General features: G+C 47.1%; 1 protein-coding gene across 7 annotated transcripts in view; it reads left to right on the top strand.

The window, feature by feature from the left end:
* Positions 1-12,084, top strand: part of Slc39a14 (solute carrier family 39 member 14) — a 44,929-nt gene extending 32,845 nt beyond the window's left edge. For 6 of the 7 annotated variants that reach the window (XM_060391404.1, XM_021642395.2, XM_060391409.1 and 3 more), the window contains 6 exons: positions 446-615; positions 5,278-5,397; positions 5,686-5,874; positions 5,989-6,196; positions 7,101-7,285; positions 8,789-12,084. In XM_060391404.1, coding sequence (XP_060247387.1) covers positions 446-615; positions 5,278-5,397; positions 5,686-5,874; positions 5,989-6,196; positions 7,101-7,285; positions 8,789-8,935 — 1,019 coding nt within the window. In that variant the 3' untranslated portion in view covers positions 8,936-12,084. Of the gene's footprint in view, positions 1-445; positions 616-2,384; positions 2,555-5,277; positions 5,398-5,685; positions 5,875-5,988; positions 6,197-7,100; positions 7,286-8,788 lie in introns of all 7 variants that reach the window. The other variant, XM_060391403.1, reaches the window with a different exon arrangement.
* Positions 12,085-17,075: the final 4,991 nt, after the last annotated feature.

The raw sequence follows: 17,075 nt of genomic DNA, 5'->3' as shown, positions 1-17,075 counted from the left end.
GTTTCTCACCCTTTGTTTTCATTAAACTCGAAGAGTACCGATCTTTAGGACCTCCCTTGGCTATTTCATCATCCCCTGTCCCCTAGTACCTCCCGTCTAGCCAGAGTGGACTCACCCTGTCTGGGTAAGTCCTTGACTGTCCTTCTGAAGTCCTATCTAGCCAGCAAGGGCTAGATAGGACATAACGTGTTGTCATCATAAGTACACATATTGTCTAACGCATGCTATTCCTTTTACCGTGTTGAGTCTCCGCTCTGTTCCTTTAAAAGGTAAGCTGCTCAGATAGCAACCTTGACATTACCTTTCTGAGGCTTCCCCAGCAAGAGATGGACCCCCAGACATTTCCCGAGGGGCTGCTGGATCTCCATGTGCCTAGATCACTGTCAGCAGCACAAGTGCCCACCCTCAGTAATGGAGGCCCTCATCTGTTCTTGTTCCTCCACAGTGTGGGGCTTTGGGTTCCTCAGTGTCTCACTGATTAACCTGGCCTCTCTCCTGGGAGTCCTGGTCCTGCCATGCACGGAGAAAGCGTTTTTCAGCCGTGTGCTCACTTACTTCATCGCCCTGTCCATTGGAACGCTGCTCTCTAACGCACTCTTCCAGCTCATCCCTGAGGTGCAGTAGAACAGACGCGCGCTCACTTTTCCCAGGCTGCCCCAGCCGAGTCTGCCCCAGGCCGACACCCTCCCTCTATGCTCTAAGGCCCTCAGCAACTGCCACCCGAAAAAAAAAATGAATTCACTCTTCATATTAGGGGTTCCAATAACATTTCTCAGGCCTCTGTTCACTCAGGTTAGACCCTGACCTCTTCAGGTGACATCAGATGCAAGGTTCCTACCATTTGTGTCCCCTCTTGGGGAATCTCTTTTGACTGCCTCCCAGGGCCCCCATTTATAGGAGTCCAAAGCAAAGTTGCAGTCACCTATGGTTACCGTGGATCTGTGTAGAACTGGCCACAAGAGCATGTGCCTGGTTTTAATTAAGGCAGCTGTGGCAGCACCTGGAAATGTGGGGCAGGAGGAACACAGCTTGGGCAACTTAGCAAATAGGTTGTGCCCACCAAAAAACAAACAAACAAAAAAACCCAAACACAATGCTTGAAAGAGAAGCTCGTTCATTCACACCTTGCATCTCGATCGTTCCCTCACAGGTCTGACCTCCTGGTCTACTCACCCCACTGCTTTTAAGTGTCCAGTAATTTTGGTTTTTTAATCGTCATCACCAAGGAGCTGCAAAAATAAGATCCAAGATGACAGTCTGCCAACCTTTTCAGCTCAGGCACATGCTCCTGTTGGAGAAATGTGTAGCTGCTTGGTTGACCTCTTTGGTATGATGAAAGCGTTCATAAACTCACATCATGGTGGCTCTCCTCAACCGAGAGACTGACAGAGAAAAGCTTCCATGTGAGGTGCCGTGCCCTACCTACTCCTCCTTTGTCATGAGGGAAGGTTAGCTCCCTAACAGTTTCAAAATTCCACATGGCTCTAGAAAGTTCTTCCCAAGGGAGGCCTCATCTTGGGCTATTTTTTCAGCTCCTGCCATTGAATTTACTAATTTTTTTTAAAGGATTTGAAATGTTTCATTGCCTGTTTGATTGGGACTACTATCATTGTCCGTGACCCCAGACTTTCAGGTCGCACGAGGGTTGTCATCCTGGTACATTTCTGTACTGCCTGCCCCCTCCTGAGTGCCATACTCACAACCCAGAGCGTGTCACCTTGGAAAATGCATTTGAAATAAATTTTTATAGTGAGTTGGTCTTGGAACTCTGCTTTCTACATCGGGCCCCTCTCAGAGCAAATAGGAACAAACACAACTGTTTGGGAACCAAATCTGATGGGCAAGCGTGTCTTGCCTGTTCTGTGTTTCTTCTTGCCCTGTACACCACTTTGTCCTATCTTGCACAACCAAACAAACCATCCTTGGGTAGTGTAATGCGTCTCTGAGATGTGGCTTAAATATGCAGAAGCAAAGCCAGTGACGCACAAACATTTTCTTCCCAGTGGCTTTGGTGTCCTGTTAAAGACCTGGAGTCCAAAGTCTGTACTGGGCCCGAGCCCACACTGCATGTGTGTACGTGATGAGGCAGTATCCTGCCCTGTCTGTCAGTCATACCAGGGGCAGGTACAGCTCAGGCCAACTCAGGAGCAGGGGCAGTAGTCACAGGGTTCTGAGACCACCTCAAATTCCTCATACCTCTTGCACTGATTAAAGGAAATTGCATCAGACTCGAATCACTAACAAATTTCCTATGTCTCTCTCTCCCTCCCTACTTGTCTCTGGTTTTTCTTTTTGGGTTCCTCCGTTAATACCCACAACTCTCCTCTCCAACCCCCTTTCCCTCGTGGTGGTTGCCTTGCTCCCTGTCCGGGGTGGGCTGGCAGTATGGGGGTACGGTCTCCTCTGCGTTACCGTCATCTCCCTCTGCTCCCTCATGGGGGCCAGCGTGGTGCCCTTCATGAAGAAGACTTTTTACAAGAGGCTGCTGCTCTACTTCATAGCCTTGGCGATTGGAACGCTCTACTCCAACGCCCTCTTCCAGCTCATCCCTGAGGTATGACAAGCTGCAGCACTCGACCCAAACAAAGCACCCTCTGACAGCTAGGTGACAGTAGGCACAGGAGAAGGACTCTCCGTTTACATGGAAGGCACAGGGGCTAGTCCCCAGGATCCTTTTGTTTGGAAAGTAAAGCTAGGACCAAGGCAGGCACTAGGAGAGGTTTATGAGGTTGAAATCCCATCCTTACCATCTCCAGACCCTGCATGTAGATCAGCCACTCACCTCTCTGTTCTTTGTATGGAATGATAAAGAATAGGGTCGACCCCGCAGGCCTGCGAGTGCCTCCAAGGTGCTGGAACTGTTGAGTGTAACTTGGGACTGGAGAGATGGCTCAGTGGTTAAGAACATTGGCTGTTCTGGTTTGCTTCTCAGCACTCAGACGGTGCCTACAGAATGTAACTCCGGTTCCAGAGGATCTGATGCCCTCTCCTGGCCTCTGCAGGCACCAGGCACATGTGTACATCCAGGCAAGACACTCACACACACACAAATATATTTTTTTTAATAAAAAAAAAAAAGGAAAACAAGCAAGCTAGTGTAGTCCTGGCTCTCAGTATGAGGCGTCAGTTCAGAGAAACAGAACCACAACAGAATCCACAGTTCTCAGTAAAAACCCAGTTCTCTTTGGTAGGGAATTTTGAGGGCAGAGGAAATCCCAAGGACACAGTACGCCCATGGCACCTTTGTGTGGGTGATCTTCCACTGAAGAGAAGGGAGCCAGTGTTTTGAAGCCTGGCTAGTCAGCTTTGGAGACAGTTCATCTGATTTAGTGAGATACCTTCAGTAGACCCATTAATTATAATAAGCACAAGGCATTTCACTGTAGGTGGTCTGGCAGGCCTGAGCAAAGGCAAGAGGCGAGCTCACATGCTTCTGAGAACACTGTTTTCCATAGTGTTGTTTTGTGTTCATAGTGGAGCAACTGTGATATCTGTCAACTGAGTTTTTTGTGTTTTTTTTTTTTAATCCAGACCTACACTGACGATCATTGCCCTGAGCCCAGAGCCCAGGCCTAACAAGTCCTGTGCTCCTGACCCCCACGCCCCACCTCCTGGCTCTTTTCCAGCACTTTTTTTTTCCTCCCAGGGTGTACCTCTTCTCCAGGAGCACAGACCTGAATTTAGGGCTTCTTTAGCATTTGCCCTCCAGGTCTCTCAGAAGCCACTGCTAGTGCTATGACTGAGTATGCTGCTTCATAAACCTGGAGAGGAAGCCCTTGCCTTTGAAGTACCTTGGGGTTCCCCTTCAGGAGGGTCTTGTCTGTATCCTCTTCCAGAGAGAGCTGGAGTTTAGTTTTTGACACAGTCAGTAAACTACCTGGTCTCAGACTGGCTGTCGTCCTGCCTCAGCCTCCTGAGTGCCAGGAATTGAGCCTTCAACCATGAGCCGAGCTTAGGACAGCTCTTCCGGCTACTCCTGTCTTCTGTGTCAGTGAATCCTTTCTCGCCTTCCTTACATAATAAGTGAAGTTTCCAGAAAGAACTCAAAGCAACTACCCTCCACTCCATTCTTTATTATCTTCTAAAGAGATGGAACCTGCTGGGCAGGCTGGCCTCAAATTCCCGGGTTTCCACCTCACCCTCCTGAGCTGTGGAAACTGCAGGTGTGTGTAACTAAGCCTAGCTTTAAACCACTCCAAGATTGATGCCTGCAGGGACATAGCCTGCTTTTTTTGGTTTGTGGTCCTTTCAAGGTTCTGTGGTCAGGACGATGCTGCAATTCTTGCTGTGGAACTGGAACGGATTTCTCCTTTTAGAAATTGTAACTAAACCACTTCCCATTGTATTTATGGGCAGATCAACTAAGGACACTGGATGAGGCAAAAATAAATGCAAGTAGCCTCCCTTTAAATGTGGACTTTGCTGACTGAGTGCTGTCTATCTGAGTCCTGACAGAAAAAAAAAAGATAGTGTCCTCATTAAAAGGAGAAAACCCCAGCACTTGCTGGGTAGAGGCAGGCTGACCTCTGTGAGTCTGAGAACAGCTTGGTCTATGTAGTGAGACCTAGTCAAGAAAAGAAAGAGAGAGAAAAAGAATGAAAGACAGAAAAGGCTGGGCATGGTAGCCTCTGCCTATAATCCCAGCACTTAGGAATCTGAGGTAGGAGATTGCTGTGAGTTTGAGGCTAGCCTGGGCTAAGGACTAAGATCCTATATCTGAACAGGTCAGCAACAACAACAAAAATGTAGAAACCTTTTTTTTTTTTTCTCCAGCTCCAGGCTGTAGAGATGGCTCTGCAGTCCAGAATGCTTGCTGCTTTTTCTGAGGACCAGAGTTTCTCACAGCTACCTACAAATTTAGTTTCAGGCCCTCTTCTGGCCTCCTCAGACACCCACGTGCACACTCACACACAGAGAAACACATACACATAAGTAAAAATAAAGTAAATCTAAAATACCTATAATAAAACCCCAAGGGCTGGAGATGTAGCTTAGTGGTAGGGTGATCGCCTAGCATGAGCAAGGTCCTAGTTCAAAACCCCAGAATCAGAAAATCCAAAATATGGCCTGTCCTTTGTGTTAGAATACCCAGTACACCCAGGCTAGTGCTGGCGAATCAGGAGAATGTCAAGGCTGGTTTTTGCTGGCAAGAGAATGGGCAGACAGCAGAGCTCCCCAGGCTACCTCTTTTCCTAGAGCGGAGAGAGTGGTAAGCAGGCGAGCGGGAGTGGCCAAGGTTCATTGACTTAAACTCACTGTGTTCTCCTGTGCCCACAGGCTTTTGGTTTCAGCCCCCAGGACAACTATGTCTCCAAGTCTGCAGTGGTATTTGGGGGTTTCTACCTGTTCTTTTTCACAGAGAAGATCCTGAAGATGCTCCTGAAGCAGAAAAACGAGGTGAGACCCAGTTGGTTGTGATGGAATGTCTAGGGGGAAAACTCTTAGCGTCAAGAAAGCGCTGACACGGGTTGGCAAGGTGCAGCAGTGTGTGAAGGCACTTGGCAGGGCACGCTTGGCATTCTCGCTATAGAAGAGAGCAGTTTCCCCATATCCCTATGTGTGGCTTGCTTAGTTTCTTTAGATGTAGGAATAAGATCTTCCTCTGTCTTAAGCTTGCTTCCTCTAAGCTGGCGTTGTGTTGGCCCGTGGCTTTGGCCAGTAATAGCAATTCCTGTTGTTCTGTAGCACCATCATGGACATAACCATTTTACCTCCGAGACACATCCTTCCAAGAAGGACCAGGAGGAGGGTGTGACAGAAAAGCTACAGAATGGGGACCTGGACCACATGATTCCTCAGCACTGCAACAGTGAGCTGGATGGCAAGGCACTGGGTGCAGACGAGAAGGTCATCGTAGGCTCCATGTCCGTGCAGGTCAGTAGCCGACAGCTCCTGGGGGAGGCTCTAAGGAAGCCATGGCCTTTGTGAGTCAGGCTTACCTGAAGTCGCTCTGTAATCTGAAGTCCACTGGGATGTGCTTTCTCATAGGACCTGCAGGCATCCCAGAGTGCTTGCTACTGGCTCAAAGGGGTCCGATACTCTGATATCGGTACATTGGCCTGGATGATCACCCTGAGCGATGGTCTCCACAATTTCATCGATGGCCTGGCTATTGGTGCCTCCTTCACTGTGTCTGTTTTCCAAGGCATCAGTACATCAGTGGCCATTCTCTGTGAGGAATTCCCACACGAGCTGGGTGAGTGTCCCACTGTGTTTCCCTGTCTGGGTTTTTGTGTGAGACACTCTTGTGCCTCATCCCTTGCTGCCTCCTCCTCCACCGCGGCACTCACTGAATTAACATGCCATCTCAAATGCGTTCCGTCTGACTCTTCGATTTATAACAGCTGAGTGGAGCAGAGCTGAGAATGATGGAGCTTTTTATAGGAAGACTTTTATCCCGTGAGCCTCATGTACCGCGGCTTACTTTTCCCACCTGTATAGCGTGATTGATAATTGCACCTGCCTTTGGAATCATCAAGGGGATCATAGGCAAACAAATGTTGAAAAGGACTTACCAGGTGCCACATGCTCTTCTGGGTACTCAGTGACGATCATCTCTTAACGTCCTTTTCATCTTGTAGAAGCTGCAATTCTGTCATAGTGTGGCAGGTGAATGAAGCAGAAAAGCCAGAGCTTAAGGATGTTCATAGTTTTATCACGTCTCAAGACTCAGTCATAACTTAGAGTCCTAACTTTGGAATTTATTGGCTTGTGACTTAGCTTCTCCCTTTCCCAATTTTGTTTCCTGAGCATGCCATCCATTGGGAGAGAGGGAGCTATTTTTATTTCACCATTGGTCCAAAAAGAAACAAGGTCGTTGCTAGTTGGTCATCTACTTTTAAAGTCTGGTGAATTATTTCTGGCCTCTAGGTGGGGAGCAATGAGGCCACTGCCAGTTAATTACATACTTTCCTATGAATTATTTCCAGCCCCTGGGCTGGGAAGCCATCGCCAGAGTTGGAAGATGGAGATGCCTTTGTCCCGGGACCGCTTGAGTCTGGGGTCTGAATGCATGTGGGCTTCAGCCCTAGCTGGAGCATGTGGTTCCTTAGCGCTCTGCATCCTGACTCAATTCCCCCCTGCTCTCTCCCCTGTTGTAGGAGACTTTGTTATCCTGCTCAATGCTGGCATGAGCATCCAGCAAGCTCTATTCTTCAACTTCCTTTCTGCGTGCTGCTGCTACGTGGGTCTGGCCTTTGGCATCCTGGCTGGCAGTCACTTCTCTGCAAACTGGATCTTTGCTCTGGCTGGAGGAATGTTCTTGTACATTGCCCTAGCTGATATGGTAAGTGTGCCGTGGTTTGTGATCTACTCTTGAGTAGCAGGGCAGCTAAAGGGCAGCTAAAGGATGTTTTTTATTCGTTTATTTATTTATTTATTTTTAAACACTGATCTTTGTAGGGGTGCATGTTCATTCTCCTGGAAAACAGCTTGTGGGAGCTGGTTCTCTTTATCTTGTGTGTTCCTGAGATGGAACTTAGGTCCTCAGCCTTGACAGCTAGTACTCTTTCACCCTGAGCCATCTCGCCAGCCCACAGTATTGTTTTTAATAACAGCTTTATTGAGGTCTCATTCACTGATGTGAGATGTACAGTCTGGGACTAGAAGATGGCTCAGCTGTTAGGAGAACTGGCTGCTCTTAAAGAGAACCCAGGTTTGATTCTCAGCACCTAGATGGTGCTTTAGAGGCATCTGCCACTACAGTTCCAGGACACTGGACCTCTTCTGTCCTACAAGGGCCCAAGCACCCATGTGGTACACAAACACACATGTAGGCAAAATGCCTCTACACCTCAAACAAAGTTTTAAGAATCTAAAATAATATAATAGAACATTTTCGAGACAGCGGTAGGGTTTCTCATTTGTGTTTGTTTGAGACAAGAGTCTCACTTTTTAGCCCAGGCTGGCCTTGAAAGTCATTGCAGTCTTGCCTCAGCCTCCCAAGTGCCGGGCAGACAGCTGTGAACTATTACACCTAGCAAGTCACTGGGTTTTAAAGGGGTAACTTTGCTCTCTTTCTCTCTCTGTGTGTTAGTGTTTGATTAAAGAAAATTGATTGTTCGAAGCCTAGGGTCCTTATTTAAATCTGATAGGAAAGGTGTAATATGTAGACAAAAAGTAAACGAGAAAGAAAGAACATTACTTATAAGCTGTTTACCACAAAATAATGGTAACAGTATATATGCCTTTTTTTTTTAAGTTTTAATTTTTTTTTTTGAGGATCTCATCTGAGTGCTATTTTTACATCATTACCCCTTCTCCCTTCCAACTCCTCCTGTGTCGTTCCCCCCACTGCCACCCTGCTCCCTCTCAAGTTCATAGCCTTTCTTTCTATTATTGAGATGAGTAATACATATCTCTTATACACATACAAACTGCTGAGTCCATTTACTGTTGCTTGTGTGTATTTGTATACTGGATGCCAATTGGAGGGCTCATTTCTGGGGAAGACTTGATTTTTCCCTGACTGAGCAGTCATTAATTATCTATGACTCTTCACCTAGGGGTGGGGCTTTGAGAGGTTCCCTAGTCAGTGCTACATGTCACCTGGTGTCGAATTGTTCAGGTCTTGTTTTGGCAGTCATATTGTTGAGAGCTACAGGGAATGACCAAAGATCATGCCCCTAGGGACTTACTTCCTCGAGAGAAGTCTCCAGAACTTCCAAAAACACCACCTGAAATTGGAGGGTGGTGGGGGTGGGTTCAAACTGTAACTAGTCCCAGTCACCATGATTGGTAAAGATGATAACAGAATCTCTAACTCTCTCATCTTTCTGTCCTTTCTCAGTTCCCTGAGATGAATGAGGTCTGCCAAGAGGACGAGAGGAAGGACAGCTTCTTGGTCCCCTTTGTCATCCAGAATCTTGGCCTCCTAACCGGCTTCTCCATCATGCTGGTCCTTACAATGTATTCAGGGCAGATTCAGATAGGGTAGGACCCTGCCCATGGGGAGGCGGTGGCATTGGATGTCGGGCTCTGGGCCATCTGTTCCCTGGCCTGAAGACTCAGTATCCGCGAAGCATCATGGTAGAGGCAGTTCTCTAAAAACTGGTATAGACATCCCGCCTGCATCCAGATGTCAGCTGTTTCAAAATGCTCTGTCCTAGGAAGAAGCTGTCCTGGGAATCTCTAGGTAGTGCCTCAAACTGTCTCCCTGACCCCCTTCCACTGATGATTCTGGAACTGAAATGCCACGTGTAGGACCTACTTCCCTTTTCCTCCTGGTTACCCTCGTCTCTCTCTCTTGGAAGAAGCACTGAGAGACGTGGACTATTTTATTTTACAATGTAAAAATGAAAGTCAGTGGTCATGGTTTGGTTAGAAATATCAGGGTGGCCTCCAGCTTTGGGGCCTGTGATTCTAAATGTGTGTACCTTGGACTTCAGCTTGGCCCATCTTGCCATAGGTTCTCGTGTTTTTACAGAGAAAGAGCAGAAGACAAGAATCCTAGTTTTGTTTTTTCAGTCTGATAACTGTCTTCTGAAAGAGGCTGACATTCCAAGCCAATGAGTAGGGCAGGTAGAGAGGCAGGGGCTCATTTTGAGTGAGAAGGAAACAGAACTAGTGACGGATATCCTGTCTGCTTGGTGCTTGTTGATTTCCATTAGGATGCTTGCTGCCTGTTGGCTGTGTGCAGCACCTGGAGTCACATGACCAGCCAGGTGAGCCACTGGGACGTTCTTTGGAGTGGCAAGAGGTCTGCCCAAATCTGTTAGCTTTGCCCTGATTCTCACACCTTACCTATTGGCTTCCTTTTTCTAGATACTTTTTAGATGCCTCACCAGGAGCACAATTCAGAGCACATCTAAGATGTTTGCGTTAGAGGGGAAATTGCACAAATTAGTCTCCCCTGGTCAAGACTTCTGCCAAGTAGAACCTGACTCATAAAATGGGTACACGGTTGTTTATGCCTTATTGTGACAAAGGTAATCAGAAATGGAGTCAGTGCGGGCCAAACTTAGGACTTGCTAACTTCAGAAATAATAGCTGAATACCAAGGGACTCTGGGCCCTGAGGTCAAACCTTGAGGTCAGGGCTGCAGGTGTCATTGCTGCCAGTGGGTTTTAAAGGGCACTGTCCAGCTACCACTTCCTCCCTGGTCCCAGACAATTCCAGAGATCGGATCCTGAATTGAATTGAGTGTAAATTGCTTTCATTTGGTCCAGAAAAGCGGATGGTTCTGCTTGTCATTTCACACCACTGGCCGGCCCTCAGGCACTGTGGAGCCTCCCCTCCTCAGAACTCTGGCTTCCAGGGGAGCTCATCTCCAGGTTCACTACGTGAATTAATTTATTATTATCATATTGATATGTGGATTCCTTAGCCACTTTGGGGAGCCAGTCTCTCCCGGAGCCTTTCTTAGTGGTGCCCACAGTCACGTCCCCCGGGCTGTTGTTTGCATGACTGACAGTGCTGGTTCATTTCCAATGCCCGAGTCTTTCTGTTCTGACCACAGGGAAACTGTCCGTTAAAAGCAGCATATATCTAATATATATGTGTATATATATAACAACATATATGTACATATATATGAACACATGTGTATGTACATACATAGATGTTCCTTCTTCTTCTTCTTGGGGAGACATGCTTGAAACCGGGAACCCTGACACACCACTGGAGAAACTTATGTATTTGCTCAGTTTCTCTCCGGCTCTTACCTCTTGCCTTTGAGACGAGGCAGGAGGAAGAGGAAACTTGAGCCATCAAGGTTCTAGACTGAATGTCAGGGCCAGTCCTGGTAGGATTAGGGTCCAGTTTTACCAAAGAACCAATTCCGTCACTGTTAGAACCTAAGCTTTTGTGTGACTGTCACAGTCTTCGTCATCGTTTGAAGATGAGTCTCTATCTTTTCTGTTTCCTTTTTCCTTCAACTGCTTCACGAGCTAGTAAAAACTGACCCTCAAAATCTCAGGCTGAGCTGGGTGTGGCGACTCACACCTGAAGTCTCAGCAATTTAGGCGGCTCAAGTTCTACATCAACCCAGGCTTCGTACTGAATGGCAGGCCAGTCTGAGCTATATATAGAGCTCCTGGGTCAGCGAGACAAAATGAAGACATAAATATAAAAATTAAGACTAGAGCCAAGGCTGTGGCCCAGTGACAGAACTTTTGCCTACTATGTGTGAGAGACCCTGAATTTCATTCCCAGTACTCCTCCATCCCCCACAAAGATTGAAAGATTCCGCTTAACCTTGTTCGTGTAATATATTTTTAATTTTAGAATCCCCCCCCCATCTTGTTATTTCGTAAATACCCTTTATGCTGGAGTAGGACAGTGGCTTACTTTGTTTAGAAGAGCTTAAAAAGAGTCTTCAAGATGAGATAGAGCGCCTGCCATGCACATGTCACGTCAACTCGAGAACTGTCCTGTGCAGGGCGGCTGCCTTTAAAGGGAACTTCTGGGGCTTCTTCAGAGCAGAAGGCCGGCATCAGTCAGACCCAGGCAGGGTGCGGGGCCATGCTCCAGTGGTCCAGCTGGTGACCCATTGCTGTTGGCAACAGATTCGCCCCGTGAGCTGAAAATGTTGCCGCTGACTTGTTTTTGACTTACAGAGTTGAACTTGCTGTTTTAAGCATCTGTACATATTAGAACTCTAAGGGGTAGTGAGTGGTCGAGCAGACTTTCTCCCCTGGCCATACTGCCCGTAGCGACTGTCTCCTGTTAACACTAGCAAGGAAAGTGCTTGTCACACAGAGGAGCCCTTGGCCACCCATAGGGTTCTGTCACCACACACTTCATCCCTGACCTCACCTTTTGTTATCCATCCCTGCCCTCCAATATTTAGTGTCTGGTGTCAGCAGGGGGAGCCTCCCTCAGTAACCCTTCACTCTGGGTTTTAGAAGACTTCTCTGGATCTCTTAGGATCCAGTTTTAGTGAACCCTCTTCCAAAGAGATGCAGATGAGCTGGGTGATTTTTGCAAAAAAACAGATTTTATTCATAGTTCCCTTTACAGTTCCATCACAGTATTTTTTAAAATAACTCAGGTGTTATGAGAGGAATTAGAAATTAAGTAACTTATATCATGTGGACTGTAAATGTTTTATTTGTAAGATTCTATAAATAAAGCTATATTCTGTAATTTGTGTTTTCGGTTTTGTTTTGTTTTGGCGTGAGGATCTGGGGTGTAATGAAGGCTCCTTGACACAAGGTGGCGATCATGTGCTGCTGTTTTACAAAGGTTGGTTTTACCCGGTCTGGCTTTCATTTTGGCTATGGGAACTTAGAAGGGACTTCATGTATTACATAATGCACTTACTTTAAAAATGATGCCCTTGGGGCACTTAGCTATGGATGAGGCCTAGGAAAGAGTACAGAAGGCATAGAGTTCCTTACAGAACTCCACTTATGTTGCTTTTTTTTTTATTGTTATATTTATTGTGTGTCTGAGTGGGCATGTCCACACATGTCAGGGTGTGTGTACAGGTCAGAGGACAACTTTCAGGTGTTGGTTCTGGGGATCAAACTCAAGTCATCAGGCTTGGTGACAGCCACACCCACCTCCAGGGGACTCATTTTGCTGAGGGATGGATCTTACAGTGTGAGAGGGCCAGAGAGATGGCTCAGTGTTTAAGAGTGCTTGCTGCACTTCCAGAGGACCCAGGTTCAGTTCCCAGCACTCACGTGACAGCTCACAACTGTCTGGTAACTCCATTTCCAGGGGATCCAACACCCTGACACAAACATGCAGGCAAAACACCAATGCATATAAAAGAAACAAACCGTTAAAAAGATCTTACACGTGAATTATCACGAGTCACAAGCAGTATCCTGAGTATCAGAGACTGCTCTTAGCGGGTGGAACCCTCCGAAATAGTATCCTCAGCCCCTATAGTTTCAGCCAGAGCGTCTTAAGGTTTATTCTGGTCTGGCTAGGATGCAGTGTGGACTTTCTCTAAGCTCAGCCTGAGGCAAAACAGCATTTTTCTGAGCTTAGAAGAGCTCTTCAAAACTACCCCTCCTGGGATAGCATCCACAATTGTATTGGTCTTTAGATTTTTGTATGTGAGTGTGTGTGTGCGTGCGCGTGTGCCCACACTTACATGTATGTACACTTTAACATACCTACTAACTGCAGAAGCCAGGAGATAACATCAGGTCCCCTAGGATCTAAGCAGAGTAGTTGTGCTGGGGATCAAACCAGCACTAGATATTAATAGAATATCTAGTTCTATTAAGCACGGAGCCATCTGCCCAACCCCTCATGTTGGTCTTTTTTTTTTTTTTCTATGTAGTCCTGGCTGTTCTGGAACTTTCTCTGTAGACCAGGCTGGCCTTGACCTCACAGAGATCTATCTGCCTGCCTCTGCCTCCCTGAGTGCTGGGATTACAGGCCTTCGTGCGCCACCGCACTCAGCTTCAGTACTTGCATTATTAACTGAAGTTTTCACATCAAACTCCTGGGAGGGGACTTCAGTTGCTTCCTGAAAAGTCAGCACCTGCTGTGCAGACAGAATGAGTGGGAAGGCCAGATGATACACCTGTCAGTTCTGGATTTGCAGGCTGCCGCCTTTTCCTTTAGGCAGCATCTGTTTCCGAGCGATGGCTTTGCTTTCTATTTCTCATCTGGCCCACGTTCATTTAGAAACATTCTTGACAGAGGTGAAATTCTGACTCACAGAAGTAAGCAGGCCCTTAAGATGATTAAAAGCGTCACTGCAGACATCCTGTGTAACACTATTAGCCAGCTAAGCCCTTTGGGGGAGGGGCGAAATGCGTCACAACTGGAAATGTCTGAAGTAATTAGTTAGGCTTCCTCCCTCACTACCTCTCCTCTTTTCTGGTCAGTGATGCGTAGATCTGCTTTGAGGAAAATTCGTTCTGAGAAAATGGCAAACATACTCTGGGTTGGCACAGGTCTTAACACTGGAAAAACAAAACGCCCGTCTAAAGTACGTGTGCACTTCATGGTCCGCCATGAATACACACGATCCTGCCGACTGACAGGGTTACCCGGACAACCCCCACGGAAGGGCAATTCCCTCATTCTCCCGGAATACATGGAGTTACAACCCGTGCCTTCCGGACTGCTTTAAAAGTGTGCACTCGTGCACACACATACATACGCACGTGTGTACGTGTACTCACGCACACACATGGGATGGCTTGGCAGGTAAAGGGCATGCCTCCACACCTAATGGCCTGAGCTATGATCCTGGTACCCACACGCTGGAAGGAGAGAACCAGCCCCCCGCCTCCCCACCCTGCAAGTTATCCTCAGACCTCCACAAAGGTATGACCTCACAACGGTATACGTGAGGCTCCCCGACACTAAGCGAATAATTTGAGGCATCTGAAGAGATGGCTTGGTGGTTAAGAGCACTTGCTGCTCCTAGTGAGGATCTTGGTTTCCCATCATCCCGTGTGGTGGTTCACAACCGTTCGTAATGCCTTTCCCGAGGGATCGGACACCTTCTTCTGGATTCTGCAGGCACCAAGCATCACATATGCATGCGGTGCACATACGCACATAAAAAAAAGTTTAAATAACGGTGTTGGGGTGGGGGAGACTTGTGTATGTGAGTGCAGTTGCTGCCAGAGGCCACAAGAGGGCATCAGATCCCCCTGAAACTGGAGTTGGTTGTGTGCTACTGAAAAGTGAACTCAGGCCTTTTCCAAAAGCAGTACATTCTCGTAAGTGCTGGTCTGTCTCTCCATTCCCTACGCCCCAACCGCAAAAAAAAAAATGAAGGTCATTACGTGTGTGTGTGTGTGTGTGTGCAGAAAAACAGCAGCAGTTGGGAAAGGCGCAATGGCCCTTACCAGCCTTCAGCTAAATATGTCAGAGCCACACGTGTCCCCCCGTGTGTTTTCTTTTCAACCTCCTCTCACCGATTGTTTGCTCAAGGTTCTTTTGAAAGGAAGTGAGTTAGTCAACAGACTCTTCCGGTATAACAGCAATCTTTGACCTTGGCAGCAGGTAGTCAGCCAGAATGCTGGTTGTAGCATCAATCAGTCACAGTTAGGAATATCCAGACGTTCTCTGGGCCTGGCAATCATAAACCAGGGAGCACTTCTCCCTCATGGGGGAAGTGTTGGAATTACTGGCATAGGCCATGTTTACTGGGATTGCTGGCTGCCAGCCCAGCTCCGGGTTCAATAGCAGACCCCATCATAGAAAAACAGGGTAGATTATGGTGTCCTCTTCTGGCCTTTGTACTCACGCAGGGATTCATGAACCCACACACACATGTGAACATATACCACACAGGTGTTTTTGTACACTTTTTATTTTATGTGCATTGGCGTTTGGCTTACATGTATGTCTGTGCGAGGGTGTCAGATCCACGGGAACTGGAGTTACAGACAGTTGTGAGCTGCCACGTGGGTGCTGGGAATTGAATCTGAGTCCTCTGGAAGAGCACCCGGTGCCCTTAACTGCTGAGCCATTTCTCCAGCTCCAAATGTTTGAATTTAGAATGATCTGGTAGAGATTGAGGCAGTCGGAGTTGGTACTTGGGCTACTGGGTAAATTCAAAGCCAGCCTGGGAAATTTAGAAAGATCCTCTCTTGAAATAAAAAGTAAAATGGAGCCAGGCAAGGCAGCACACCAATTTAATCCCAGCGCTCAGAGGCAGAGGCAGGTGGATCTCACAGAGTTCGAGGCCGGCCTGGTCGACAAAGTGAGTCCAGGACAATCAGGGCTCTGTTACACAGAAAAACCCTGTCTCAAAAAACATAGATAGATAGATAGATAGATAGATAGATAGATAGATAGATAAAAGTAAAATGAATGAGGGATGAATTAGAGCAAAGTATAAAGATAGATGCATAGGAAGATGCCGTAATGAAACATTGCTTCGTTTACTAACTTCGAAAAATATTAGAAACTTGCGGTGGTTTGAATAGGTATGATCCTCATCGACTCCTGTGTTTGAACCCTTGGCCCACAGGGAGTGGCACTACTAGGAGGTGTGGCCTTGTTGGGGAAAGTGTGTCACTGTGGGGGTGGGCTTTGGGGTCTCCTGTGCTCAAGCCTGGTGTGGCACACGATCTCCTGCTGCCTGTGGTTGGAGATGTAGAATTTGCAGCTCCTCCAGCACCGTGTCTGCCTGCGTGCCACCATGCTTCCTGCTGTGACGATGATGGACTAAACTTCTGACACTGTAAGCCAGCCCCAGTGAAATGCTTTCCTTTATAAGAGTTGCCGTGGTCATGGTGTCTCTTTTATAGCAATGAAACCCTAACGAAGACAGGGGCAGAGGGATGGCTCAGCAGATTTGAATTCAAATCCCAGGATTGCTGGGGCTTGCTGGGGCTTGCTGGGGCTTGCTGGGGCTTTCTGGCTGCCAGCATAGTTCCAGACTCGTTAGTGGCCTTGTCTCAAAGGAATAACACAGAGAGTGATAGAGAAATGACACCCAATGTCCCCTATAGCTATGTAGTACTTTTCACGTAAATCGGAAACTATGCACTACGAAACAACTGTGTGGCTGTTTTAGTGATGCTTGTTTGGGTGGCTGGAGAGATGGCTCAGTGGTTAAGAGCACTGACTGTTCTTTCCAGGGGACCCAGGTTCAATTCTAAGCACCCACATGGCAGCTCACAACTGTCCGTAACTCCTCCAGTTCCAGAGGATCCGACAGATATGCATGTAGACGAAACACCAATGCACATGAAGTAAAATAAAACAAGTAATTAGAAATGCTGGTTTTACTCTTGTTTCTGAATCGTTCTTCAGTCTTCAGCCCGCCCATAGCTGAGAGTTCCTGGCTTCGTAGAAATAGATGTTGAAGCCAGGCTAGTTTTCCAGGGCAATAGAAACAGTGACTCCCTGGGCTTCTGTTAAAGGCCTTCATAATCATGTATTTCGCAGACATCATTAATTAAAATTTCTGGAGTCCTTGGGAAGTTCCTAGGGAAATACTTCAAGTCTCATAAGCCCTAGGATGGAAACCTAAATTTAAAGTAATTAATGGAAATCCAGTGAAACACGAGTCCCTTTTGGTTTTTTTGAAATAGGATTTCAATATATAGCTTAGTCTATTCGCAAGCTCTTTTTGCCTTTTCTTTTTGTTCCTCTTTATTTTTTTTAAGACAAAATCTAGTGCAGCCCAGCCTAAACCTCTACTC

Source organism: Meriones unguiculatus, chromosome 9 (genome assembly GCF_030254825.1).
Source record: "Meriones unguiculatus strain TT.TT164.6M chromosome 9, Bangor_MerUng_6.1, whole genome shotgun sequence".
In the NCBI taxonomy this organism is placed as follows: domain Eukaryota; kingdom Metazoa; phylum Chordata; class Mammalia; order Rodentia; family Muridae; genus Meriones; species Meriones unguiculatus.
The sequence above is the reverse complement of the archived record's forward strand: the minus strand, read 5'-3'. Positions and strand labels throughout refer to the sequence as shown.